This window comes from Vigna unguiculata, chromosome 8 (assembly GCF_037176805.1).
Source record: "Vigna unguiculata cultivar grain cowpea cultivar isolate G323 ecotype 2 chromosome 8, ASM3717680v1, whole genome shotgun sequence".
NCBI classification, from domain to species: Eukaryota; Viridiplantae; Streptophyta; class Magnoliopsida; order Fabales; family Fabaceae; genus Vigna; species Vigna unguiculata.
Window position 1 is genome coordinate 31,735,369 of NC_140799.1, and position 27,982 is coordinate 31,763,350.

General features: G+C 34.6%; 3 protein-coding genes across 6 annotated transcripts; 2 read left to right on the forward strand and 1 right to left on the reverse strand.

The window, feature by feature from the left end:
• Nucleotides 1–687: 687 nt before the first annotated feature.
• Nucleotides 688–8,926, forward strand: LOC114194504 (serine hydroxymethyltransferase, mitochondrial-like). Its single transcript, XM_028084770.2, has 15 exons — nt 688–981; nt 1,069–1,113; nt 1,206–1,292; nt 1,406–1,527; nt 1,628–1,704; nt 3,243–3,367; nt 4,113–4,205; nt 5,560–5,652; nt 5,746–5,943; nt 6,774–6,878; nt 7,030–7,095; nt 7,245–7,322; nt 8,057–8,168; nt 8,249–8,359; nt 8,467–8,926. The coding sequence occupies exons 1-15, from the start codon at nt 907–909 to the stop codon at nt 8,613–8,615; spliced, it is 1,536 nt and encodes a 511-aa protein (XP_027940571.1). The 5' UTR covers nt 688–906; the 3' UTR covers nt 8,616–8,926.
• A 2,383-nt stretch (nt 8,927–11,309) lies between these two features.
• On the forward strand, nt 11,310–14,727 carry LOC114193685 (pentatricopeptide repeat-containing protein At2g27610-like). The gene is made up of 2 exons (XM_028083578.2): nt 11,310–11,589; nt 12,290–14,727. Exons 1-2 carry the CDS (start codon nt 11,497–11,499, stop codon nt 14,459–14,461), a joined length of 2,265 nt encoding a protein of 754 aa, XP_027939379.2. The 5' UTR covers nt 11,310–11,496; the 3' UTR covers nt 14,462–14,727.
• A 932-nt stretch (nt 14,728–15,659) lies between these two features.
• On the reverse strand, nt 15,660–27,975 carry LOC114195636 (CBL-interacting serine/threonine-protein kinase 8-like). 4 transcript variants are annotated; one of them, XM_028086172.2, is made up of 15 exons: nt 27,846–27,975; nt 27,443–27,707; nt 25,588–25,650; nt 25,103–25,174; nt 24,903–25,010; nt 24,745–24,819; nt 24,574–24,627; nt 24,097–24,222; nt 23,747–23,836; nt 22,412–22,534; nt 21,863–21,982; nt 21,528–21,644; nt 16,467–16,523; nt 16,297–16,371; nt 15,660–16,196 (listed from the first exon to the last, which is right to left on the reverse strand). In XM_028086172.2, exons 2-15 carry the CDS (start codon nt 27,599–27,601, stop codon nt 16,098–16,100), a joined length of 1,338 nt encoding a protein of 445 aa, XP_027941973.2. In that variant the 5' UTR covers nt 27,602–27,707; nt 27,846–27,975; the 3' UTR covers nt 15,660–16,097. The 4 variants fall into 4 exon arrangements, with proteins under 4 accessions (XP_027941973.2, XP_027941974.2, XP_085521801.1 ...); XM_028086173.2 differs by having other exon boundaries at nt 27,443–27,632; nt 27,846–27,968; XM_085665675.1 differs by having other exon boundaries at nt 15,660–16,212; nt 27,443–27,957.
• Nucleotides 27,976–27,982: the final 7 nt, after the last annotated feature.

Below are 27,982 nucleotides of genomic sequence, written 5' to 3' on the forward strand. Positions count from 1 at the left end.
CCTTTGATCCCGAGTACCCACATTTTCCAAAATAATAATTTAACCCAAACCTCACATATTATTTTTATTCGCCTAACAAGAGAATATAATATTCAAACCAACCCGTTAAAAAAAGTTAAACAATAGAAATCTAGTAAAAAGTATAAAAAAGATTTAAATATTTATTAGAAAAAAAATTAATAAAAATTCAATAAAAATAAGCTAATCTGTAAAGAACTTGAAGACTTAACTAAATTTAAGCTGTTTTACTGCAAACAGAATTCTTGAACCTAAGGAAAGACACTTCCTAATTATTTAACCAGTGTAATCTTATAATGCCTTCTTCTCCCAAAGAATATACAGTAACTTTGTTTTTAATAATATTTTCCTTTTGAGATAATATTGATTGAGCCACAGTCAAACAAATGTTAATATTTCTTTAATTGGAAATCTGAATCTTGATTCACCATAAATTCCCATATTTTTTAAATTTAAGAGTCAAATTCATTAATACAAACATATAATATAACGACTTTCACCGCACTTAACTGAAAATATAACACTTAAAATGCATTTTTTGGTTATGAAATTACAAAAAATAACCCACAAGAATTTATGGTATAACTGAGTGAGTGCAAAGAAAGAAAGAGGAATTAAAAAAATATATATATTGTGGAGTGAAGGTGCCCCTTGGTCATTATGATGCGGTGTTAATGTGAGATCCAGTCACGTTTTCAAGTGCTGAATGTCCCTATCCTACGCGCATTTCAATGATCAGGACCCACATAGTGCAAAAGAACACACCACCAACCTCACTCACCCGCTCTCACTCTCACTCACCCACCCTCAACACATATATACCAACCTCTGTACATACAATCCCCGTTGCGAGAGAGAAAACAAGGTGTCGTTTCGTATCGTGTAGCAATGGCCATGGCACTTCGCAGACTTTCCTCCACCATCAACAAACCGTTCTCCAACGCCACTTCCATTTATCGCACGGTACTCTCTACTCTCGCTCTCTGTATATATTTTCTTTCATTCTCTGTTTTTCGTTTTGGAATCGCAATACTCTGTGCTTTGTTGCAGTCGTCTTCGCTTTCCGCTCACGAAAAAGATAAATCTCGTGCAGATGTAAGCCAATTCAGATTTTAATTGAAAGTTTTTTTTCGCATCTGATTGAAATCTTTTGTTCGTACCTGATTGAAGACTTCTATCAATCGCAGTGGACAAAGCAGCTCAACGAACCTCTCGAGGTTGTGGATCCCGAGATCGCTGACATAATTGAACTCGAGAAAGCGCGCCAATGGAAGGTGATCCAAGTTTTGTTCTAGCGTGCTTTGCTTTGGATTGATGAAAAACGTTTCTGTTCTTTCGTTGGATTGTTGTTTGAATTTATTTGACGTTTGTTTGTATGGAATGCTAGGGCTTCGAACTTATTCCTTCCGAAAATTTCACGTCGCTGTCGGTGATGCAAGCCGTTGGATCGGTGATGACAAATAAATACAGCGAAGGATATCCAGGAGCTAGATACTATGGAGGAAATGAGTATGTTGATCTGGTTATGAACGTTTTTGTTTCGGATTCTAAAATTTATCGTATATTCTGTGTGCTTATTTTGGAGTTACGTGTATGATTCGGCGTTTAGGTACATTGACATGGCTGAGACATTATGTCAGAAGCGTGCGCTTGAAGCTTTTCGGTTGGATCCAGCAAAATGGGGAGGTACGTAAGCACGCAAGTCTACTGTTAAGCAATTTGAGTTTCCTTATTATTCGGATCTAGAGTGGTCTCGTGCATGTTGAGGTATTGTGAAGAAGAAATAAGGAACATTGTGGTTTTTGTTTTGCTTAGTTGTTAGGTACTCTTTTTTTTTTTTTCTTGTGACGGTTAGGATTTTTCTCTGTTGTTATTATTCGGCGTCGCTAATATATCGTTGTTGGAGATCACTTAGGTTAAAAGAGCTGTTATCTTTCTCTGTTGTTAATCACTCAAGGAACTAGTATATATGTTTGTGCTTTATAGATGTCTTAGAACAGGAGATAGGGTTTGGTTTTATGTTCCATGCATTTAAAAGTAAAAGATGGCATGAGATTACAAGATGGTGTATCCTAGTTCTGTTAAAGAGAGAGGAAACAAGGAAAATAAATATGGAACCTTTCTGTTTTTGTGCCAAATTCTCCCTGAGTGTACATCCTGATATATTAATCCTTTGCTGTGTGCAAATGGATATTTTAAGTGATTTTATTTTCTTTTTGGAAAACAAAACAACCATCTATTATTGAAGTAAAATATTCAACAAAATTGATTGATGTTTTATTCCTTGTTCTTTTTTTCTTTTTTATTTCCTAGCTTTTGATTATGTATCTATATAGAGAGAAAACATCAAATTACTTCTAAAATGAACATTAGAGAGTCATTTCCCACCTCCAACTTTCATTTTTGCTTAATCTGATAGTTCTAATAATAAGAAACTTATCATTGACAGTAAGAAAAAAAATAGTAAGAATGAGGAAGAACTTTATCTCTCCTTATGTATATTGGGGTTCAGCACTCAAGTTTCTGGAAGTAATTATTTTGCTACTATAAGCTACTGTTCTTTTCCTTTCTTCTACACAGGAAAGAAAGTGACTTATGGTTTGAGTTCTTCATTCTCTAGAGAAACATTTATTTTTAGGTTTCAGATTTATCTTCTTCCGTCTTATAGTAATTGAGGAGAGTCTTATCTTTTAAGACCTACCTACTGAATGCTTGTTTTGAATAGCTATGACCATGCCACAATGGTTTCACTTGTACTGGTCCCTTAATGTAGTCATCACTCTTTCCACTTTTCAATTTTATACCTGATTGAAGAAATTTGTATATCAAGTGAAAATCCTTGAGAAGTTTTTAATACACTGGAGGATTATTGATTGTCCTCGAGGATTTTTTAATATACTGAAGGATTATTTCAATTCAATTTATATTGGACAGTTCATGTACTTAACATATAGATTATAAACACTTGTTTTGGAGTAAAACAACCTGTGATAGAAATTCACTAATATAAATGGATAATGTGTAAAGCTCTTCCTGCTTTTTAAATTTGATGCATATTATTTTAGCTTGCTTGTTGCCTTGTTGGATAAATAGTTTGAACCTGTGTTATTCTTTCTTTGGATCGTTCATTTGGCTTTTTCTATTATTTTCCTCCATAATTTGGGGGAACAAAATTTTGATAATGTGCTTTCTTCGAGAATCTTATGTTCTCTGCTTTTTGACAGTCAACGTGCAATCATTATCCGGATCCCCTTCTAACTTTCAAGTTTACACTGCTTTATTGAAACCTCATGAGAGAATTATGGCCCTGGATCTTCCCCATGGCGGGCATTTATCGCATGGTTATCAGGTTAAGTTCTGATTATCAGTTGTGCTCATTGTACCTGCCACCATCACTTGATAATCTTATCAAGTTTGCAATAAGGACGTGATGAATGAATGTCATGGCAATAGCTCATATTAGGTCATTCCCCCCTTTTTTTCTCAAATAAATAGGTACTGAGTGATCAATAGGCTTTATTTTTGTTTCATTTTGTAGATAAGAGAAGTTTTCGTTGAGAAGGATAGTTTAAAAAGGACTCCTTCCGATGCTATAAAATTGCTCTCCAGTAAAGAAAGGAAGACTAAACAAATTAATCCGAAAGATAAACCCAATCCCTTTAAATTTTACACCTAGAAACACCCTTAAGAAATCCTTGAGCAGAAACCCACAAGGAAGCTAAGAAAAAAAGCTCTCCACATAAAAAGGTGAGGGAGGTAGAAATTTATAGATAAAAATTTAAAAATTATCTTCCAGTCTCAAACTTTTGTGATTGAAATCAATTCTCACTGAACTACTTTTTTAGATGATTGCAAAGACTCTGAGTAATGTAAAATATTTCAATAGGACTGGAACATTTTGAGAAATATCAGCCCCTTATGAAATCAAAAGAACAGTGTTGTCTGAAACTTCATATGAGGAACTTCCTCACTCTTTAATATTACTGTAAGACCCCAAATCGAACCTCTCACAATCTTTCATTTGCTATTCCTCCTTACAACCCTTTTTTATTTATTCCTTGTACACAAGTTTTTGATATGCTTGTATCATGCAGACTGACACCAAGAAGATATCAGCTGTATCAATATTCTTTGAAACAATGCCATACAGATTGAATGAGAGCACTGGTTATATCGATTATGACCAGGTAGGTAGGTACCATTGTATTCTGTGTATAGTGAATATTTCTTTTTTATTTAAGAGAAGCTTTTTTAGTAATCCAACTGCTTCAATTTCAGTTGGTATTCACTGTTATCTTTTTTCTAATTAGTTGAGTATTTTTCTTTTACTTGATGCTAATTACAGAATGTGCTGGTAAATATTTTCTTGATAAAATCATTATCCTATGAAATATTGCAGTGACTGAATTTTAGAGATATATTAATTGATCCTTGCTGCCAATAAAAAAATTTAAGGTGTTATGTAGGGACAAAGAATGTAATAGGAGAAGATTTGGTGGGGACAGATGCTGAATTGGCTAATGGGAAAGGACTAGGAACATAGAGGAGAGAATATATTTGTTTAGATCTTTCAGAAGTTAATAATTTCATGGTCAAGATTGGAATATTTTTCCCTCTTAGTAGCAGATTGACGTGATATTCATTGTTCTACTATCTATTCTTGTTTATTGTATAAAGTATTTGTTAAAGAGCCTACATCAACTAGATATAAAGCCACAATATAGTATATAAAAAGGTGTCAACCTCATCTTACAAACTGATTTTACGAAGTTGCGTTTGATCTAACTTTGACTATCTTATGATGGTATGAGAGCCATACAAGGCTTATCATAGTCAAGTTTGTTAAAGCTATTGTGTCACATACTAACGGGTTCTCCTAATCCTTGCTTGAGATGTCCAGTCCTTGACATTAAAGGTGTGTTAAAGAGTTAGTATCAACTGGAAATAAGGCTAACTTATAGTATATCAGTAGGTGTAAACCTCATTTTACAAATCGGATTGATGAAGTTGAGTTAAGCGAGAATTCTACCTACTTAAGAGTATTTCTTGCAAATGAGAGTATTTCTTGCAAATGGGAAAAAAACATTTGTCTTGATTTAGTGAAGGGTTAGATTATTCACTTACATGCAAAGACCTTGTTTCATGCATACTGTTGGTGGCAGCATAGTCAAAATTGTGCTTTAAAATGTGAAACACCATGTATGATTTAGTGACCATGCAAGATCGTGTCAGAGTGGGATCGTTGCATGGTTTCACTTTTTTTCCTTCCTTCATGGTTTCACGTTTTTCTCCTTCACTTGCAACTGTGATCTTTTTCTGTTAGTTATGTGTGTGTGTGTCTCTATTTATGTATGTATCTATCTATGTATGTATCTATATAAATATATATATATATATATATATATATATATATATATATATATATATATATATTCACGAACTATGGTTTTATGAGTCCTTCACGATCCCAACCATGATCTTGATTTTTGCTTACCTTGGTTGGTTGAAACTTGTATATAATTTCTTATTTAATATTTGCAGTTGGAAAAAAGTGCAGCACTTTTTAGGCCAAAATTAATAGTTGCTGGTGCTAGTGCTTATGCTCGCCTTTATGATTATGCACGTGTTCGCAAGGTATATTATATCTGATACAGACACTTGGGTATTTAATATTTAGAAAAATTTAGTGATGATGATATTGAATCTTTTATGCTTGAATTCTTTTAGGTATGTGATAAGCAGAAGGCAGTTCTGTTGGCTGATATGGCACATATCAGTGGATTGGTTGCTGCAGGTGTTATTCCTTCTCCTTTTGATTATGCAGATATCGTAACAACCACAACACATAAGTCACTTCGTGGACCACGTGGGGCTATGATTTTTTTCAGGAAGGGTGTGAAAGAAATAAACAAGCAAGGGAAGGAAGTGAGTTTTAAACTGTAAATTTAATGTTTTACTAGAGAAAAGCAATTGAAAAGTAGAGTTAAAATAAACTTACTCCACTAAAGTTTTTTGTTATCACCTAACCCTTGTGTTGTTTAGTTTCATGGAAGTTAACGTTACTACACTTGAAGCCAATCTCTTGGGGTTCAACATACTCTATCGGGTGGGGGTTTAAGTGAAAAATAAACCAACTTCAGGGGGTTTAATTAACAAAATCAACTGTGTTTTTGTATTGATAAAGGTCGTATGATTGTGTTTGTGTCTTGTGATCCTTCAATTTAAAAAGTTAACGTTTTCACCTACAACGAACCACCTTTGTAAAGTACTTTTTATCCTAAGATAAGTTCCCAAATTTGTAGTAGTTGTAGGATGTGTTCATAAATGCTCATTGATATGTTTAATACTTTATTTAAACAATTTCTCAGTATTTTGGATGGATGTGTTAAGATCCACATTGGCAGAGTATAGGGTAATAGATGTGGCTTGATCAATCCTCTTCAATATCCTAGCTTTGAGTTATTCCCTGTCTTTTATCAATCCTGACATTTTATCAAATCCTATGTCAAACTTTATGTTGGATGATTGTCTAGCAAATTTATTCTCTTGATGTCTAGCCTTGGGTGTGAGAATTTGTGTTAAGATTTACATTGGTTGGGAATATAGGCAAAGTACCCCGTACAATTACTTGATCAATACCTTTTGCACTTGAGCTTGCTTTGAGGGCCAAATTAGGATCATTTTGTTTTCATTGCCAGGCATTTCAAAGCTGAGTAACCTGAAAGATTTTTGTGTTTGCTGAATGCTTCCTTCAGGTGTTGTATGACTTTGAAGACAAAATAAATCAGGCTGTTTTTCCTGGACTTCAAGGTGGTCCACACAATCACACTATTACAGGCTTAGCTGTTGCACTGAAGCAGGTTCTTTATTTGACTAGTCCAAGAAACTGTAGTGATTATAGTTTTCCTGGCAAAGTGTATTTGTCCATAAAAGCATTATGATCATTCTTTGTACATCTTTTGTTGTCAAACTGATGTAAGTTCAGTTCTTTCTTCATTTCTGTAAATGTAGGCTATGACACCAGAATTCAAGAATTACCAAGAGCAAGTACTTAGCAACTGCGCAACATTTGCACAGGTAAAATGAAGACCATATTGCCATTTGTATGATGCACTGTGCTGCATAAAGTCATTACGAACTTGCTATTAGTTATATCTTCTACTAGATGTTTAGCCTGACAATTTATTCAATTATAGCTGACCCTGCTTTCTTGTTTCACATTACAGAGTTTGTTAGAGAAAGGCTATGACCTTGTATCTGGTGGAACTGATAATCATTTAGTGTTAGTGAACTTGAGAAACAAGGTAAATGTTGTGATCAGTTCTTCTGAAAAACTATTGGTTACGTTCTTGTCTCAAAATTAAACCCAGATAGTGTCAAATTGTTTTTAAATGTCAAATAGACCTGTTCAGATTAGCCTTTCATGCGTGGTTTAAATCATATGTTGGGCACTTGGGGAGAATGGAAAATCAGCTATTATATGAACAAATTTGCTTCAGAAGATAGTTAATGTGTTATGCCTCCATTCTTTCTATTTTATATGGAACGTTGACTGCTTTGACATATACATACTTGACTGAGATTTTTTTTTTTTTTCAAGTAAAGAAAATTTTATTGAGATTGCACTGGAAGATAGTTTTCTCTTTAGAGACTTTAAACCCTGTAGACATTGATAGACTTAATCTGAGAGTTATGCTAACTTTGTATCTTATTCCTAAGTAGTTAGAAATTGGCATCTAACATGTCTCATTATAGTTATTCTACCAATCCAAACTACTAGAAACATCCCAAACCTTTTAAGAGCATTTTATTAGTGATGCTCCAAGCAAACAAATCAACATCTTCTCGGATGTTTGTGAAGTAACCGAGTTATTTTATGAAAATTTTCCAGTGATGAGATTTGGTGGTTAAGATATTTATTTGGTAAACCGGGATGGTAAAAATTGTTAATATTTTTATTTGATACAATTTCATGTGTAATATTTTACATGTTATAGCACCAAGGGGACAACAGTTTTCAATGTGTGCTATTTGGCAGGGCATTGATGGTTCCAGGGTTGAGAAGGTACTAGAAGCAGTTCATATAGCTGCCAATAAAAATACCGTTCCAGGGGATGTATCTGCTATGGTTCCTGGAGGCATTCGGATGGGTACAGTCTGTTTCGCGTTCTTTTTATGGATACTAGTGTATCTTATGTTACATGTTAATGAATATTATCTTGTGATTCAGGAACCCCTGCTCTCACATCTAGGGGATTTGTTGAGGAAGATTTTAAAAAAGTAGCTGAATACTTTGATGCAGCTGTAAAGTTAGCCTTAAAGATTAAGGAAAATACCAATGGTTGAGCCTACCTTACCTTCTGACTTTTGTCTGTTATATTTGCAGGTTAAAAACATAGCGAGTATTTTATGTCTTGTAAACCATTCTTGTTGGTTTATCAATTTCAGGTACAAAGTTGAAGGACTTTGTGGCAGCCATGCAATCAGATGAACAAATTCAATCTAAGATTGCTGATCTCCGTCTTAAAGTAGAGGAGTATGCTAAGCAGTTTCCCACAATTGGTTTTGAGAAAGAAACAATGAAGTATGGTAAGTGAAGATGACAAGGAACTTGTTCTGGAGTATTATTTGGAATTAATAACGCGGAGTTAGATGTATCGCTCCATGGATTGTCCGGGAGTATTAGATGAAAAGATGAACTATATTATCAATGGTTTAAAAGGGGAAAAGGAGAAATTTCTTTTCAGCCTGAGAAAATATATTATTGATTTCATGATGAAAATTTCCTTTGATCTCTAGTGTACTACTGATGTAGAAAATTGAGGTCGAGCACTCGTGGATTTTTGTATTTGGTAAATTTGTACTAGTATTTGAAATAAATTACCTCAAAACCTCCTTTATTTTCAAATTCCATCCCCTCTACCGTCTATCTAATTTCCAGAAATTCCCCATAAAATCTATTATCGCAGCAGTTCAGATACTTGCACAATAATATTCTGTACTATGTACCATCTTAGAGAACAAGGTTGTTGATACTGGTCTGATAATCAAAACCAAGTATAGGAAGAAGTCTTAAACTAGCCATAGAAGAGAAAAGAGAGAGACCCCAAGGAGTTCAAAAAAGAGAAACGATCGCACTTCTTGATCTCTCTGTAGTTGGTTAATTCCTTATATTCCTTTCCCAAAAAAGAATGACCAGTTTGTCAAAAACAGCTGAGAGTAAATTGACTTCCAAAAAATTGGCGGCTTTATTAAGAACATAAATAACAACATAAATTAGCTCTTATTCCATATAAAATGTTCAAATAAAATTACATACATTTTAAACAGAAGTAATTAAATTCGGTAATAATACATGCATTCCAAAATAATACAAAGGGCGTAAAAGAAAAGAAATAAAAGTTATCTATTAACTCATGGCATGCAACGTTCCCTGAGAAAAAATAAAGAAGAAATCAACAATAAACTCTAAAATATTAATAATATTATACACTAACTTTATATTGTAAAAATATAAATAAATTAATAAAATGAGTTGATGGACTCATCCCACCCTTAGCTTATTTCGAACAAGTAGATGAAATTCTCAACTCCTCTTTATAGACAGAGAGGATAAAAATGTTCAATTAAATTGGTAATTATTTAAACTAAATTAAACTTAAAAAGTAAACTGTTTTTTAGTTCAATTAAAAAGACGGTTAGTGCACGACACATGACAAGAACGGTTGGTGCAGAACACACATGAACTGTTTATTCTTTAAAACCATTGGTTTCTTATAATGAGTTTTCAATTGGGATTTTTTTTATTTGCAAATTATGAGTTGTAAAATCGTGTTTCATATTTTTTAATATTAATAATGCTTTTCCAATAAATTATAACCGCATAAGAAATTGGTAGCATATGTTATTTGATTTACTAATACTTTAAGTTGATCTATGTATTTGTGTTCAATATTTTATTAATATTTATCAAACAAATATTTAATATACAAATGTACTTTGTACTGATAAACAATTTATAATTTTTTATACTTATAATATTTAATATATATATATATATATATATATATATATATATATATATATATATATATATATATATATATATATATATATATATATATATATATACACTATCGAGCATTATTAGTTACCATACTAAAAGGCTTACTTTTCAACGATGATTTGTTTTCTTGTGTACTCTGATTTTAATATTTATATTATTTTATTAGATACACTAATAAATAAATTAATATTTCCATTTAACTTAAAATAAATAGAATTATATTTTTTTTGTCTTCTTATTCGGTGTAATAAGAATATTATTTTGATAATAAAATCAATTTAACTTCTGAAAAAAAAAAGTATAATGCAATTAAAAATATAGAATGTGGTTTATTGAACTGAAAAAGTAATTTAGTTGATTTTGTTCGAACTATTTTTTTAGTTTAATTTGTAAAAACTATTAAGCTCAGTTTTATACAAATCTTTAATACAACTTATTCTGCGTTTTCTTGGTTCACTTTTCGTACTCATGTGTATTCCATTTGTTTTGCTAACTTGAATTGTGTTTGTAAATGTTTAGATTAAATTATATATAGACAAAATAAATATAAGAATGATATAATAAAAGAAAAATATAATAAGAATGTGTTGTTTGGATTAATAGAACACCAAAACTAATGCAATATACAATCACCGTATCATATTATATTCAATAACAAATTCGTAGGAAAAAAAATAAATTTTCAAGTAATTTTGCTTTATCAATTAATACGACTTTAAAAATATAAAAAGTAATTTTGTAAGAATAGACATTAAAAAGTTATATAATTATTCATGTTATTTTTAGTCCAGAGATTTACAATTACTAAAAAAATACACGATTATGTATTTTATTAAATAATATAATTATTCGAATTTAATAAAAGGTGAAAATATCTAATCAAAAAGTAACACAAATAAAATATTTATCTCTTTGTATGATAATATCAAAAACTTTACAGATATATTTTAGTTAAATTTAAAATAAAATTTTCAAATTGACGGTTGAAATAATTCCTATAATTATATTTAAACTAAAATTCGAATCTTATAATTTAATATTTTATGGTTCTTAAAACATTACCCATTAAAATCTTGCCCCTCAAATATCATCATCACAGTGTAACCAGTTCTGATTAAAGGAACAATATATGATTGAATGAGAAAAGTTTATAGAAACCAAACTCAAAAGAAATAAAAACCCGACCTAAAATCCAAGGGAAGTTCAAATAGCCTAGTGTAGCTGATTATTTTAACCTTATTTCCTACTTAAGTTCCCATTATCATCGAGTGGTTGGCATGGGATATATCCTTTCCCACAATTTTTATCCGACCAAACAAACCAACACAACACAAAACAATCATGCAACAAATCTTTCTTTCACACTCATAGATTGAGTCATAGATTCATAGATTCATTGATTGAATCTTAGCATGGCTTCTTTCTCTTCAACTGCAGTTACTGCAACTCTCAAGCTCCACGAACACTCCAGAAAATACTCACCAAGCTCTTATCCAACAGAGAAGGTACTCTCTCTTTCTGTTATTTATTCACAACATTTACTTCACTTCTCTCACAAACATATCTTTGAAGGGTTAGCCACATTTCTTTCTTGAGATAAACCAACGTAGTACTGTTAGACTCTCATTTTAGTCTCTAAATTCAAATACTTATTGTTATTTCTAGGAAAATTTATAGTGGTACACTAGTATTATTTGGTAGAAAATCTATGTTTCACATTAATTAGATATGAGAAAGTTTAACACCTTAAAAGGAAGAAAACTATAAATCTTATAGTCTTTAGGTTGAGGTGCAGTTGGTATCAATTTCTTATATAATTTCTTATATGTACTGAAATCTGGTATTATTAGTGTTGTATATCTTTTGTGAATCCCATCAAAAAATCCATCATTATTATTTAGATTACACCAATTTTTGAATTTTGAATCGAAGCAAGGAATAAGTTTTATTTGAAAGTATGTTAATGTTAATGTTATTGCTTAATTGTGTAGCCATTTCAATCATAAATCTGTTTATAGAAGTACATGTTTTTTTAATCTGTGGTGAAAGTTTTCGACATCATTTTAAACCTTCTAATTGGATATTGAGTGTTGAAGTCTGTCGTGAAATTGTTTCAGTATTATTTTAAACTTGTAATTGGTTGTATTCAATGCATAAGAAGTGTTGAGATAAAAGAATAGTCACGTTAGAAATTGCTACTTTCAGGGTCAAAGCATTTCTTTCCAGAAAAGCCAAAGATTCACTAATTTGGATTTTCGGGAAGCACTTTCATTGACCAGAGAGGGAACACAAGAGGTGGAACAATCTTTCTACTTTTCCTTGTTGCAACAATGCAAAGACGAGTGCTCCTACTCAGACACACAAATTGTTCATGGTCATGCCATGAAAACGGGTGCTCATGAAGACGTTTATGTCATGTCATTTTTGGTCGAAGTTTATGTCAAATGTGGGAACATGGATGATGCTCGCAAGCTGTTTGACAACATGCCTAGAAGAAACGTCTTTGCATGGACCACGTTAATAGCGGGTTATGCGCAGAACTCGCTGCCCAAGCATGGAATTCTTGTTTTTCATGAGATGTTGCATGCAGGAAGTTACCCTTCTGCTTACACTCTTGCTGTTGTTCTAAATGCTTGTGCTTCTTTGTACTCTCTTAAGTTAGGAGATCAATTCCATGCTTACATAATCAAATATCATGTTGAGTTTGACACCAATGTTGGCAATGCGCTTTGTAGTTTATACTCCAAATGTGGCAAGTTGGAGTATGCTCTGAAAGCATTCAGGAGAATAAGGGAAAAGAATGTAGTTTCATGGACTTCAGCTGTTTCTGCTTGTGGGGACAATGGTGCAGCTGTTAAGGGGTTAAAACTCTTTCTTGAGATGATTTCTGAGAACATAGAGCCTAATGAGTTCACTTTAACCAGCGTCTTGAGCCAGTGTTCTGGAATTCAGTCTCTACAATTTGGGACACAGGTTCGTACGTTGTGTGTTAAATTTGGATATGAATCAAACCTACATGTTAGGAATTCTTTGTTGTCTCTGCACATAAAAAATGGTTGCATTGGTGAGGCTCAGAGGTTGTTTAATGGAATGGATGATGTCAATCTGGTTACATGGAATGCAATGATTGCCGGACATGCACAGATGATGGAACTCACAAAGGATAATCTTTCTTCACGCGAAAATGGAAGTGAAGCACTGAAATTTTTCTCCAAGTTGAATCGGTCCGGCATTAAACCTGATCTGTATACCTTCTCCAGCGTCTTGACTATTTGTAGTAGAATTATGGCTTTAGAGCAAGGGGAACAAATTCATGCACAGATTATGAAAGCTGGGTTCTTATCAGATGTGATTGTAGGTTCTTCACTGGTTAACATGTACAATAAGTGTGGTAGCATTGAGAGGGCCACCAAAGCATTTCTAGAGATGTCTACTAGAACTATGATATTATGGACTTCTATGATTACAGGTTTTTCACAGCATGGTATGTCACAACAAGCATTGCATGGTTTTGAGGATATGAGGCTCACAAGAGTTAAACCAAATGCGGTTACTTTTGTGGGTGTTTTAGCAGCATGCAGCCATGCTGGAATGCTCAATCAAGCACTCAACTACTTTGAGATCATGCAAAAGAAATATAGAATTACGCCTGTTATGGACCACTATGAGATCATGGTTGATATGTTTGTGAGGTTAGGTAAGCTGGAACAAGCTCTGAATTTCATTAAGAAAATGAATTGTGTGCCTACTGAGTCTATTTGGTCAATCTTCATTGCTGGTTGTAGAAACCATGGGAATCTGGAACTGGGGTTTTATGCTGCTGAACAGTTACTAAGTCTCAAACCAAAAGATACAGAAACATATGTATTGTTGTTGAATATGTACAATTCAGCTGGGCGTTTTGAGGATGTTTCAAGGGTGAGGAAGATGATGAAAGAGGAGAAAGTTGGAAAATTGAAGGATTGGAGCTGGATTAGTATTAAAAACAAAGTGTATTCGTTTGAAACCACTGACAAAACACACCCAGAGAGTTCAGTAATAGGTAAATCATTGGAAGATTTAGTTGCCAAAGCAAAGAGTGTTGGCTACGAGATGCTAGAAAGTGTGGAAATACTTGATGAAGAGGAAGAGGAAAAGACATTCTCCCCTACTATTTATCACAGTGAAAAGTTGGCCATAACATTTGGGTTGGAGAACTTGCCAAGTTCTTGTCCAGTAAGAGTTGTGAAGAGCACTTTATTATGCAGGGATAGCCATAATTTTATTAAGTATGTCTCAACACTGAGTGGTAGGGAAATCATCGTTAGAGACAGTAAGCGGCTTCACAAATTTGTCAATGGAAAATGCTCTTGTGGAAATTTTTGTGGTTTTCTCTAAACGCAGCAGCTAAAAGTTCATGTGTTGCAATCGAAAATTGACAAGTTTTTTTCACATCTCCACACTTACTAATATAACACGTGGAACTACACTGATAAGCTTCAAATTGTTGTGATTATAGCTTCCCAAAAGGTTAGAGCATGGATTACTAGATCACACATGAAATCTTTAACATGTATTAAACAATGTACAAATGGCTTACCCTTCTAAGATGGTATGATGATCTTGGCTCCATGTGAAGTGAAACATCGGATTTCTTGAGTTTACTGAAACTTTTTTTTTAATGATATATGTTCAGAAAGAATCCAAATATCAACAGTAAATCATCTGTTTGTGTTATTACAAACTTGGTGTATGATTGTTTGACCGTTCCAAAGTCTTAGCAAATGTTGGCCCCAGTGTGCATGGGAAACAAACACACTATAACATGGTGAAATTGGAGAATTTCGTAATATACACTAAAAGCCTCATCCTGACCCTTTAAACATTTTGGAATATCATTTTCAGAATGTAAAAATGAGGTGTAGAGTGAGCTTTTTTTGGACAAATTCAAGAAATTGGTTTCCTTTTCTTTCATGACTACGAACTATTTTTCTTGGGTTGATTGACATTCAATCGAAAGCCATACTACAGTTTTCAGAGGAAAATGGTCATGATATTCCAAAGTTTAATTATAACTAGTCCTTTGAATCCAACTCATTTAAAATAGTCTAATTTGTGAATCGAGTTATGTTATCTATATCATTCTTTATACAGCATCACCCATTGCATCTTATACTTAGATCTCTTTTGTTGCAGAGTAACATTTATAAAAAAAAAAAAAAATAGCAGCATAGTAACTAATTTAGTGTTGCAGGTTATCGTGCGTGCTCTTTGGTAAAATAACAATAAATGATATCAAGTTAAAATGTGATACAAATCGTAGTTCAAGAGAGGCAATGTCAAAAAATTGCATATAACTTACCATTAAGGTCTACTTATAGAAGAAAGTATATAATAAACAACAATATATTCTATAATTAACACATATTTTAAGTGTCTTGTTAAATAGGCCTTAAGATGAAGTAAAGTTATATGCATTTTCAACGGAGGAACCTTCACGATGAAGTAGTTTCAGTGCAGTAATTTTATATCTGTACAGAACAACGATGGATAAATAGTATATTTTTTCCCGATAATTTTAGTGACGCACTGGAAAGAAAGAAAACGAACATATGAACTAGCATAAATCGTGCTTGACTTCAGTATACTTACAACAGTGGTAACTGAAATTGAAAATAAGATTGTTACAATTTAATCATCTCTAGCACTCTTTCACTATACGAACAGGTTACAATGTAATGACAGGGCCAAAAAAAAGGGAGATAAAAAGAGATTTACAAACATTAGCATTATAAAATTCTAGATGTATGTTTTTTTATACCTGATTCCTATTTTCTATTGGCTTTCTATCTATCTCTATAGGGATAACAAAGGGTTGGAATGGTTAAAAATACTAAAGAGGGGACTTAGCCGAGCTGGCTTTTTTAACCTCGAAGACGAGCAAGGCTCAGGTGCTCTCCATAACCATGTTTTTTTTTTTGGTTTTTCTCCAAATTTCAATCATAGTATATGATACAGCAGGGTGATGGAACTACTACTCTTTGCAATTAGTCTTGGAGTTCCTTAATTTGCTTTTTTCATGGGATGGTTTCCACATGATATCCTCAAGATTGTTAGAAAAATTCTTGTAGAACTGCAACATCCATGAGCTACTTTTTTGTCATAAAGTACAAATTAAAAAAGACATGGGGAGGGAAGTGAGACCACCAACAATGAAAACCTCAAAAACTGACCTTGAGATATTCACTGGAATCTCCAGCTGCTTTCTGGATGTTCACCATGAAGAAAGCAGGAGCAATTTCAAAAACCTGCTTAAACAAAGAAAAAACGACCAGGAAATGAATTCATTTATTAACCACATTGTTTAGGGAGTCTGAAAATCTAGAAGAAAATAGGAACTTACTTCTATTATAACGGAGAAATAAGAAGCCTTGTTTGCTGGAATACCCTCTATTCTCATCTGAAAATGTAGACCAATATCGGTTCAGATTAATAAAATTAAGAAACTGTGGCAAGTTTTATTTTCAAAAGAATCAGCTCTTTTAAGTATTTAGGTTGACGATGGGAACCAAGGGTCAGGGGCAATTATAGCAATTAATTGGTAGAAAGTAGTAGCAGTACATTTTATCAAAATATGTATAATAATAAGTGTTATAAGCAGTAATATTTTGTTCAAATAGTGATCGTCATCTCAACAGTTTAGGGAAGAAACTTATGAGCAATTACATGTATGTAAAAGGTGAAATATGTTACATGTGACCCAATAGCGAGAAATACAAGGCCCAAGAGGATGATCAATAGGCCTGCTGGTTGGTTTGATTTCATTCACTGATATGCTTTTAGGACTCTTTTTCCTTCTAGAAGAAGTTTGCTAAGTTTTCCAGTATTGTTATTTGGCCTGCGTGCCACGTAGCATAGAGAATCTTTCAATAGCATTTGTCTTATATATTCTGTACTGTGCATTGAATGGAGGCAGAGAAAAGTTTTCCCATTCCTTCTTTCATCTCTTCTTAGGAGGTAGCCTGACCTCATATTTGGGCATCCTTTCTCATTTATCAATTGGTGCTTTCATTGAGAGATACTCAGTCCCTCCCATGGCTGACGGCACCCGCCTCAAAAATCTCTCTGATAAAATAGATGACCTACTCCACCAAATGTCCCTTTATTCTACACAAATGACCGACATGAACAATCGTCTTTCTCTCTTGGAATCCCCATCTTCCCCTCCGTCCTCCCCCGCCCACAATCCCAGTCAACGTCATTTTCTTAAATTAGATGTGCCGCGTTTCGATGGTACTGATCCCCTGGGATGGATTTTTAAAATAAACCAGTTTTTTGACTACCATCACACCCCAGAGGAGGAGCGCATTACTGTTGCGTCATTTTATCTTGATGGACCTGCATTGGCTTGGTTTCAGTGGATGTATCGTAATGGGCAACTCCGCTCTTGGCAGCATATGTTGGACGCATTGGAAACCCGCTTTGCACCCACCGCCTTCGATGACCCCCGTGGGAAACTTTTCAAGCTCACCCAAACGACTTCCGTTACGGCCTTCCTCACTGATTTCGAGGCCATCGCGAATCGTGTGACCGGATTACCATCATCCTTTCTATTAAGCTGCTTCATCTCGGGTCTCAAGGCTGACATTCGTCGTGAGGTGGTCGCTCAACAACCCTTGACTCTATCCCAAGCGGTTGGTTTGGCTCGTTTACAGGAAGAAAAACTTTGGGATTCCTCTCGCATTCAGCGTGCTAAGCCTGTTTATTCATCTCCAGGGCCCTCTCCATCACTCACTCGTACAGTTACACCTCTTCTCCCTCCTCAACCACCTAAACCTCTTCCCCCTCTCTTACCTACACCATCTACAAAACCACGTTACAGACAATTAACCGAAGCTGAGATGGCGGATCGACGTGAGAAGGGCCTTTGCTTCAACTGTGATCAAAAATATTCTCGTTCACATCGTTGCCCAGCTCGTTTTCTCCTCCTCATTGCTGATGTCGACGACACCACTGCAGAGGCTAACCCAGCTTCCCATGAATGGGTTATTGATGCAGGGATTGTTCCCCAGCCTGTTGACAGTTCAGAGAATCAGGCTCAGATTAGTCTGCATGCCTTGTCGGGAACCAGCGCTTCGGAAACCCTCCGTCCTAGGGGTTATATTGCCACCCACCCAATTTGTGTGTTGGTTGATGGAGGTAGCACTCTTAATTTCATCCAGAAACAGGTGGCCCATGCCTTGGGTTTGGCCCAATCTCCTACCACACCTCTCAAAGTTTTGGTCGGTAGTGGTGAAGAGTTGGCATGTGTTAGTGTGTGTCCAGCGGTGGATTTATCTATTCGGGGGCATTCCTTCCACGTGGATTTGTACGTCCTTGATATGGGGGGTTCAGATGTGGTTCTTGGGGCCCAATGGTTAAAACAATTAGGGCCCATATTGATGGATTATCAGGCTCTCACCATGAAGTTTGTTCACCATCAAACTGTCATTGAATTAAAAGGGGAATTCGGTTCTCAACCTGCCTCTATTTCCCTTCATCACCTTAAACGGGTGGCTCGCACAGACAATACAGCTCAAATATTTTCCCTCACTGTTTGTCCCGCCTCTGTATCGTCTTCTCCACCGACACATCCCAATCCTCAAGTGCAAAACCTGCTCACATCTTATCCTTCCCTATTTACAGAACCTTCCTCCTTGCCTCCCCAACGACGAACTGATCATGCCATTTCTCTTTTTCCCAATTCTCATCCGGTCAATGTTCGTCCTTATCGATGTCTCATTTACAACAGGTCTTTGCAATTTTGGACCACCATCAATTCTTCTTGAAAACACACAAATGTTATTTTTTTCAATCTCAAATTGCCTACTTAGGACATATCGTTACTAATGGGGGTGTGTCACCTGACCCTGCAAAGATCGAGGCAATGATACAATGGCCTACCCCAACATGTATCAAGGGGTTGCGTGGGTTTTTGGGTCTCACAGGTTTTTATCGGAAGTTTGTCCCCAGTTATGCCGCCATTGCCTTGCCTTTGACTGACCTACTTAAAAGGGGAAGTTATCATTGGTCTCCTGCTGCTCAAACGGCTTTTGAAGCACTGAAAACAGCCATGACTAGTGTTTCTGTTCTTGCATTGCCTGATTTTTCTAAAACATTCATTGTGCAGACTGATGGTTCTGGATCTGCAATGGGAGCCGTATTGATTCAAGATAATCACCCTCTTGCTTATTTCAGCAAGGTTTTTTGCCCTCGTCTGTCGAAATCATCGGCCTATATACGTGAGTTACATGCCATCACCAGCGCTGTGAAGAGGTGGCGCCAATATCTATTGGGACATTTTTTTATTATTCAAACTGATCAGAAGAGTTTGAAGGAATTGCTCACTCAGGTTATTCAAACATCTGAACAACAACACTACCTCGTTAAGTTACTTGGGTATGACTATGATATTCAGTATAAGCCAGGCAAACTGAACATTGTGGCCGATGCCCTTTCCAGGTCCCCATGTCCAGCTCAAGGTCAATTGCAAATGCTTACCATTCCCCAATTTGTGTTCTTAAGAGATTTGAAGGACTCTCTACTTTTGGATCCAGACTTCATTCTTATGCGTGATAAGTGCCTTTCTGATCCGTCTTCCCATCCTCAATTCAAATTGCAAGATGGGCTACTCTTGTATCGTGGTAAAATTTGGCTTAGCAACAAGTCCACATTTGTTCCACTCTTATTGAGAGAGTTCCACGAGACTCCTATTGGGGGGCATGCAGGTGTTAACAAAACCCTGAAACGCATTTGTGCTAATTTCTATTGGGAATCTATGGCAAAGGATGTTAAATCTTTTGTTGCTCAATGCATCGTTTGTCAACAGACTAAATATAGTACCAAGCAACCGAGCGGTCTTCTCCAGCCCTTACCCCTTCCGACAGGTGTTTGGGAGGACATCTCCCTTGATTTTGTCTCTGGTCTTCCTTCCTCCAATGGGTATACGGTCTTGTTAGTTGTGGTCGACCGCTTCTCCAAAGCTGTTCATCTTGGTGCACTGCACTCTAATTTCACGGCTTATAAAGTCGCCGAGTTGTTCGTCTAGATTGTTTGCAAGCATCATGGGCTCCCAAAGAGTATTGTTTCGAACCGAGACCCCATATTTATTAAAATTCAGTGGCACATTACTCCGCATGAGTTCTTCTTACCACCCCCAAACAGATGGCCAAACGGAAGTCATGAACCGTACTATTGAGCAATACCTTCGTGCATTTGTTCATCACAAACCCAGCCAGTGGTTCAAATATCTTCCTTGGGCTGAGTATCATTATAACACATCTATTCATTTAGGATCAGGGTTGTCTCCGTTTGAAGTGATGTATGGTAAGCCACCGCCCTCTATTCCTATGTATATTGGGGGCACTTCCTCTAATGATGGGTGTGATTCTGTCCTTTCAACTAGAGAAGAAATTTTGTCTCTTTTAAGGAACAATTTGACTAAGGCACAGGCACGCATGAAGAAATATGCAGATTTGAAACGTCGAGAGTTGAATTTTCCAATAGGCTCTTGGGTATATGTTAAACTTCAACCATACAGGCAGACTTCTTTGTCAGGAGGCAAGTATCACAAATTGGCAAAGCGTTTCTACGGGCCTTATCAAATTTTAGAGAAAATTGGTCTCGTGGCTTACAAAGTTGAGCTTCCTTCGCAGTCCAAAATTCACAACGTATTCCACTGCTCTAGGCTAAAGCTCCATGAGGGTTCCCCCCCAACGCACGTTGATCAACTTCCCCCAGACTCTGTTGACAACAATCCCCTCCTTACTCCTTTGGCAATTTTGGATTTTAAAACTATGGTGGTGGATGGGTCTCCTATGCGTTTTGCATTGGTCCAGTAGAACGGGTTGCCTCCCGATGACACATCTTGGGAGAACTGGAGCGAGCTCAAGTCCTTATATGACCTTGAGGACAAGGTCCTTGCCGAAGGGGATGGTATTGTTACATGTGACCCAATAGCGAGAAATACAAGGCCCAAGAGGATGATCAATAGGCCTGCTGGTTGGTTTGATTTCATTCACTGATATGCTTTTAGGACTCTTTTTCCTTCTAGAAGAAGTTTGTTAAGTTTTCCAGTATTGTTATTTGGCCTGCGTGCCACGTAGCATAGAGAATCTTTCAATAGCATTTGTCTTATATATTTTGTATTGTGCATTGAATGGAGGCAGAGAAAAGTTTTCCCATTCCTTCTTTCATCTCTTCTTAGGAGGTAGCCTGACCTCATATTTGGGCATCCTTTCTCATTTATCAAAATATGTGTGTTGTCTTGTAATTTATGTGATCTAAACACTGTTCAATCAGTGTTCTATGAGTGACTTTCAGAGTAAATAAGTGAACAAACAAAATTAGTTAAGATCAAGTAAGTTGGGAGGTGTAATAACAGTAAACCGATGCAATTTACTAAGCAGAATTACAGGCTACAAACCTTGTAGTTGCGAATATGCGTCTTAAACCCCATTGATTGTGCCACAACTTCCATACTCGATAAAACCACTTTTGGTGGCTTTTGACTGATGAAGCGTGTTTCGTATTTAATAGAGTCCTGTAAGGATAAAAGAGAAACAAACATGATTCATACCTCAAGATACAGAAAATGGGACGTGCAATAATGCACTTTATTATACTTGGTCAGGATTACAAGTACAAGCAGTGCTGATGCAAAGTTTCATTAATAGGTTACATCGGTAATTATTTGACTGTTTGCACAAATGATTAATCAAAAATTGGCACAAACACAATTACAATATCATGATTAAATACCTCTCCGCGATCAAATAAGGTTGCAAGGTTTAAGCCTTGAGATAAAATTATCATGTCGAAAGCATTAAGAGTTAGAGGACCCATGTCGTCATTCTCACATTGCTGATTAGTGCTCTGATCCTACAGTGAAAATAATCAATATGTTAACATGACTAAGAAGATACATTTCATATAAATGCATAAAGAAAAAGCAAGCTTCCGGAATTGAAGAGAAGAAAAATTAACAAAGACAAACCGTGTGAAAGTTTTTGCATTTGAATCAGTTCCTTTATGTTAATATTTCCATCGTCATTGATATTTGATTACGCCGTAGGTTTGAGTATATTAATACTAAAGCTCTACCTTTTATTTGCTAATACTGTTATTGTGTACCGTTGAACTACTCTAGAAAAGTATATAGGAAGATAGCACAGAGCATTTATATTATATAAATTCATTCTAGGATTCCAAACTCAGTACATTTGGAAAAGTTCTGGTGAATACGCTTAAACAGACAAGTTTCGTATAAAATTAAACTTGACCTAAAGCAGAATTAAAGAGTAAACAGACCTCAACATTGTCAAATGCAGCATTTACATCGTCCAGATTTACATCTTCATACTCGAGGAGACTGACTGGAACATATCCCTTTTGAAACCACTCATCATCCCTTATCTGCTGAATGGTTATACGCTGAAACATAAACAGCAATGAGAATGGGAAAGAGAGTTGTGAGAAACAAACATGAGAAGGAAAAACTAAATCCACTAGAATATTAAGATTAAGACATTATGAATTTATCATATCCATGTAAACTAAAGCATACTCAGCAACAGAAAATGGAAAAAACAAAATCCTTGAAAGGCAAGAATGAGTCGAGCATGTTCTTCATATTAATGGAACCAATAATCTAGAACAGGAACAAGAAGTATTTGGTGAAACATAATTTCGTCTAATCTGTCTATATGAAGAGCCTAAAGATTTCTCATCCTCAGGATAAGGCCTTTGATAAAACCATTTTTACTTTTAGTTAAAAAAAGCATCACGTGTTTTTATTTGTTGTCGTTTTTTTTCAAATTGAATAGAACACAACAACTATTATTTTCATTTTTCCGTTTTCTATTTATAAGAGAACACATAGATTTCTCTGTAACAATATGAGGCCGTTTGGTTAGAAAAAACGATTTTTGTCAACTTTTAATTACAAAAATATAATCATATATTTTTATTTTATTTTCAGTTTTCAAAAGTTTATATAGAAAACAATGAAAACAATTTTTCATTATTTTTTTTTTCTTTGTTTCCAATTCAAGCTTTTAAAAACAAGAATAAAAGTAAAAACAAAATGAAATTTTTGTAGTTAAAAGAGACAAACAGGAAGTGAAAATAGAAAATGTTTTCCACTAACTAATGACCACTTACTGTACTCACAAGCACAAAATTTCATTTTTCCTCCCTTACGTATTAATAATGAAAACTAAATGGGTGGGCTCCAAAAACTATTTTCTTCAACATAAAAAAACTACTAATATATTACTTTTTCATGCATTATCTTAAATATATCAATACAGATACTTGCAACTTTCATTTCGTCCTGATTACTCGGTAAACTAAAGTTATTATCATACCCTTCCATAGGGTAAAATTATTAGTGATAAACATTTTTTCATTTATTTTTGAAGGAAAATAGTCGAATCATGTTTAGGCTTGACAACTACGTATCATCACACTCTTAAGCTTTGTAGAGGCGTTCTAATCCTAATGCAACAATTAAGCACATCACAGACGAAACTCATTCTCTGCTTCTATACCCAGACAGACAATATTAATTATAAATTAACAGTTAAAGGCAGTGTCTCAACATTCTTCTGACATGAAAGAAAAAAAAAAATAGCCGATTCTTACATGTTCAGGGTTTGGGTCCAAAATTCTGTGCAATAAAGACTTTGCTCCCGCAGGAAACCAAGTAGGGCATGAAAACTGTGCTTTCTCAATCTACACAGGAATAAGAAAAACATTTCAGCAGCTTTCATAATGATCCAAGATTTCATTTTGAACAAAAAATTTGGTAAAAAGAAACTGTTAGACAAAGCAGTGTTTCCTGAGCATTCGACACCATGAAGAAAGCCTGTATCACAAGAACTTGCATCAACAGCAGTGACTATGTGCAAGAGAAAAGTTTTAAGACATTTACAACAGCGGATCCTATATATTATGCAGTAAAACATATATTTGCCATGTATATAAATTCATGCCTTACTGTACAACGTCGTTAGATCAAGTTCGTCAAAGGGAAGATATCCAGCCAATAGAACATAGAGGATAACTCCACAGGACCAAACATCTGCTGGAGCACCATTATAACCCTTGTGACTGAGTACCTAAAGTCACAAAGATAAGTTTCCAATACAAAGGCCAAGCACAAAAAATAGTCAGAAGCAGAAGATGACATGAAATCATTTAGATCTATTTGAGTCATTTTTTTCCGCAAGCACTATAAAAAAAATAAGGAAAAAAATGAAAACTTCCCCATAAACTAAAACTAGCTTATACATTAATTAAAAATACGATTTTCCAGAATCAAATTTGAGAGAGCTTACACAAATCAGTTCATGTATGGCTGAATTTAGTTTATGAAGAAAATTATTTCACTTTTTCTTTCCTTAGCAGTGTTTATGGAAAAATTGGTTCCAACATGTTATTAAAAAAGAAGAAAGCCAATCACGTATTACCTCGGGAGCTACATAATTAGGAGTTCCACAAGTTGTCCGAAGCATACTGACCCCCTGAGATTATCCACAAAAATAACATTGGACAAGAGTATGAAAACATTTGAATATCATTTGATTTCAGACACATGAATTAAAGTCAATTTTAAGAATTATTTGTTAGCAATCTCTCACCTGATCTGGAAATGCACTCAAACCAAAATCTGAAATTTTTATATTTCCTTGTGAATCAAGTAAAAGATTTTCAGGCTGCAGAAAGAAAAAGGAAATACTAATTAGCAGAAATCATGATAAATAGGAAAACAGAATTCCAGATCCCATTCAACACAAACCTTTAAATCTCTATGATAAACACCCTTACTGTGGCAATAATCTACACCATCAATAAGCTGTTGGAAGTATCTTCTGGAGTCAGCTTCGCTGAGACGCCCATGGCTTACCTACACCATTACTTTATTTATTGGCACTGAGAAAATTACTGATAAAAGTCACACAAAAAGCTTATAGCATAAATCCACCTTGAGCTACTCACAATTTTATCAAACAATTCACCACCTGTAATAAACTCCAATATGATATAAATCTTAGTACGGCTAGCTAGAACCTGAAAAAAGTCATATCAAAGAAGAATGATTTGAGCATTGAGTGGTGATCCGCCAAGAGAGAAACATTAAAAGACCTATCGTAGAAAATATGTAGACATTGTGCACCTTCTTCTGCAACATTGCAGGATAAAAAACGGAAATTTTTATAATTTTTATTTTACATTACTTGCCAGAAAATAGGTCTAAAACTTGATAGTTGATACCATATTTAACACTCCAATGATCATCATCAATTCATCATGAAGTGGAAAACAAGTAATTAACGACCTTTTAAGGTAGTTATTTTGGAGAAGAAAAAAATGAGTTTCTTTACCAAAATCTCTTGTAGCAATCCTTAAATTAAAAGCCTTTTTGCCCAGAAATAGCTTATTTCAAACGTACTATATAAGAAGGGAAAAAGAATATCACATGCCTCATACAGACGAACAACGTATGGATGCCTGACTAGCTTCATAATAGAAATTTCCCTCTTGATCTGCATTATTAATAAATAAATAAATAAAAATAAAATACAAAAACAAAAATAGGAACCATAGCAATCATAGTTCACAAATATAGTCATCAAACCTCTATCATCAAACCTCTAGCATCTAGTGAGGGGCTTGGAAAGTTAATATGAGTTCTTCGATTTAAACCTCATTGCCACCATTGTACAGAAAAACCTCTCATATCTTAAAAAGGGAGAAACCAAGGCCTAAACGGCTTAAACTAGCACTGACTAACATGAAATCTAATCCAATCAAAGTATTGCATCAAAGAAATTAATTAATATTCATAGTTCATCATAAAAGTATTAAGGCTTAAATCAACTCTTGACCCTGGTTAATGTGCAATTTTGGTCCTTATAAAAATTTAATACCACATTTAGTCTTCTAAGTTTTAAAAATTAAGCAATTTCAGATCAATATAATTTACCATCTAATTGCTAACCAAAGAAATAACGTATTTATTGCTTTAGTAATGTTAAAGCTTTTACAATTAAAATGATTATTAATACTCTAAGTAAAAAAGAAAATAGGTAACTAAGTTTGTTATCATTTACTAATGCATCAGCATTTTTGGTAGATATTGAAAAACATATTATTGAACCATAACTGTTTAATTTTATAAAACTAGAAGTTGTGGGCTGACCAAAATTACACATTCACAAGATTGTTGTAGCCAAAATTGCATTTAAACCTAATATTAAATATGGTCAAAAATCACCATATGTAACAAATCACCATATGTAACCAATCACCATACACGAGTTCACTTAAGAATTGACGAGGGAAGACGCTTGAGCCCTGCATTTTTCTACTATAGCAAAAAGACATGAAAACAATAAAAATTGCATATCAGAACTACTTATTGTAAAGAACCCTTTTTAATAGCTTATTAAAAGAACTTGCAGAAAAGGAAATGATCATTTGTCATCCCTTTTAAGTAGCAAAATAAAGAGGAATATTCCAAACCTGTCCTTGAAATTAAGAAAGGGAACTTTAACGTCAATCAATCTGATTTCGCAAATCGCACATCATTGCTCAATCAATTTGATACTGATTTTTAAAACTAACAGGTGATTTGGTCGCAGACACAAGGGCATATCATCGTATCCATATAAATAGTGTTAGGAATTAAGTGTGTATTAGTCCATGAAAAATTTTGAACAAAATTGATTTGGTGATATTTTTTAGTGTCTAGGACAGCCGTCACTTTGTTATGCTAATAGGCTTCTAAACGAAGCAAGTGTAGTTCTTGTTACATCTACAATTCCGTTAAAATTTATCTAAGTTTACGTTTATTATGTTTTTGCTATAGTCTAAAAACCAGTAATGAAATTGAGTAAAAACTTTTATTATCCTATCCAACACAAAAATTATCTAGAAATTGCTTCAAGTCAAAATAAATTCTAAACCTAAAATTAATTTTCCAACTTGAAATCAAACGAAGATTTAACTACAACCAAGTTAACTGATCTTTCATCCAGATTCTGAATGATTCAAAGTGAATCCAAACACGAAAATTTAACTAAAACCAAGTTAACCAGTCTTTCGACCTGATTCTGGATGGTTCACCATAGATCTAAACACGAACTCAGTTGACTGATAAATATCAAAACAAGATATTAAACTAATTGCTAGTCCCTAAAATCGAGTTAGCCATACCATAACAGCATAGCAGAACATTAAATTTCTGTAAATTCAAGACTAAAATTACTAAATTAACTGACGGTGCTTGAATTTCAGAAATTGATTCAATGAATAAGAACAAGAGAGAGAGAGTACCTGATCGACCATTTTGTGCTTAAAAATGGTGCTACGGTCGAGCACCTTCATTGCAACACTCTCACCAGTTTCCGTGTTCTGAGCGAACTTTACCTTCGCAAAGGTTCCTTCTCCAACGGTCCTTCCAATCTCATACTTCCCCACTTTCCTCAGCACCATCTTCCTCTTTCTCTTGTGAATTTCGCTCTCTCTTCTCTCTCGCAGCCAAAATAATGTGAACACAAAGAGACGCCAATGAAACTTTATCAACAATTTCTAATTTACACTGTTGAGGAAAATGGATTAATTGAACTGCTATTTTTCTTGTGGCTATTGATGAGGAATGCAATGAAATTATGAAGGAGAGGAAAAAACTGTGATTGGGTGGCAGAGAAGGTCAGGGGAATAAAGAGCAAGGCCTAACCTGTTGGAAAGGGAGGGGACAAAGTTGAAAATTGAATTTCAAATATTTGGTTTGTTGCTATGCTTTATCTTCTTTGGAACACTTCCATTTGAATGAAAACCAAGTCTGTGCTTCATTTTTTCAAATTTTGGTTCATC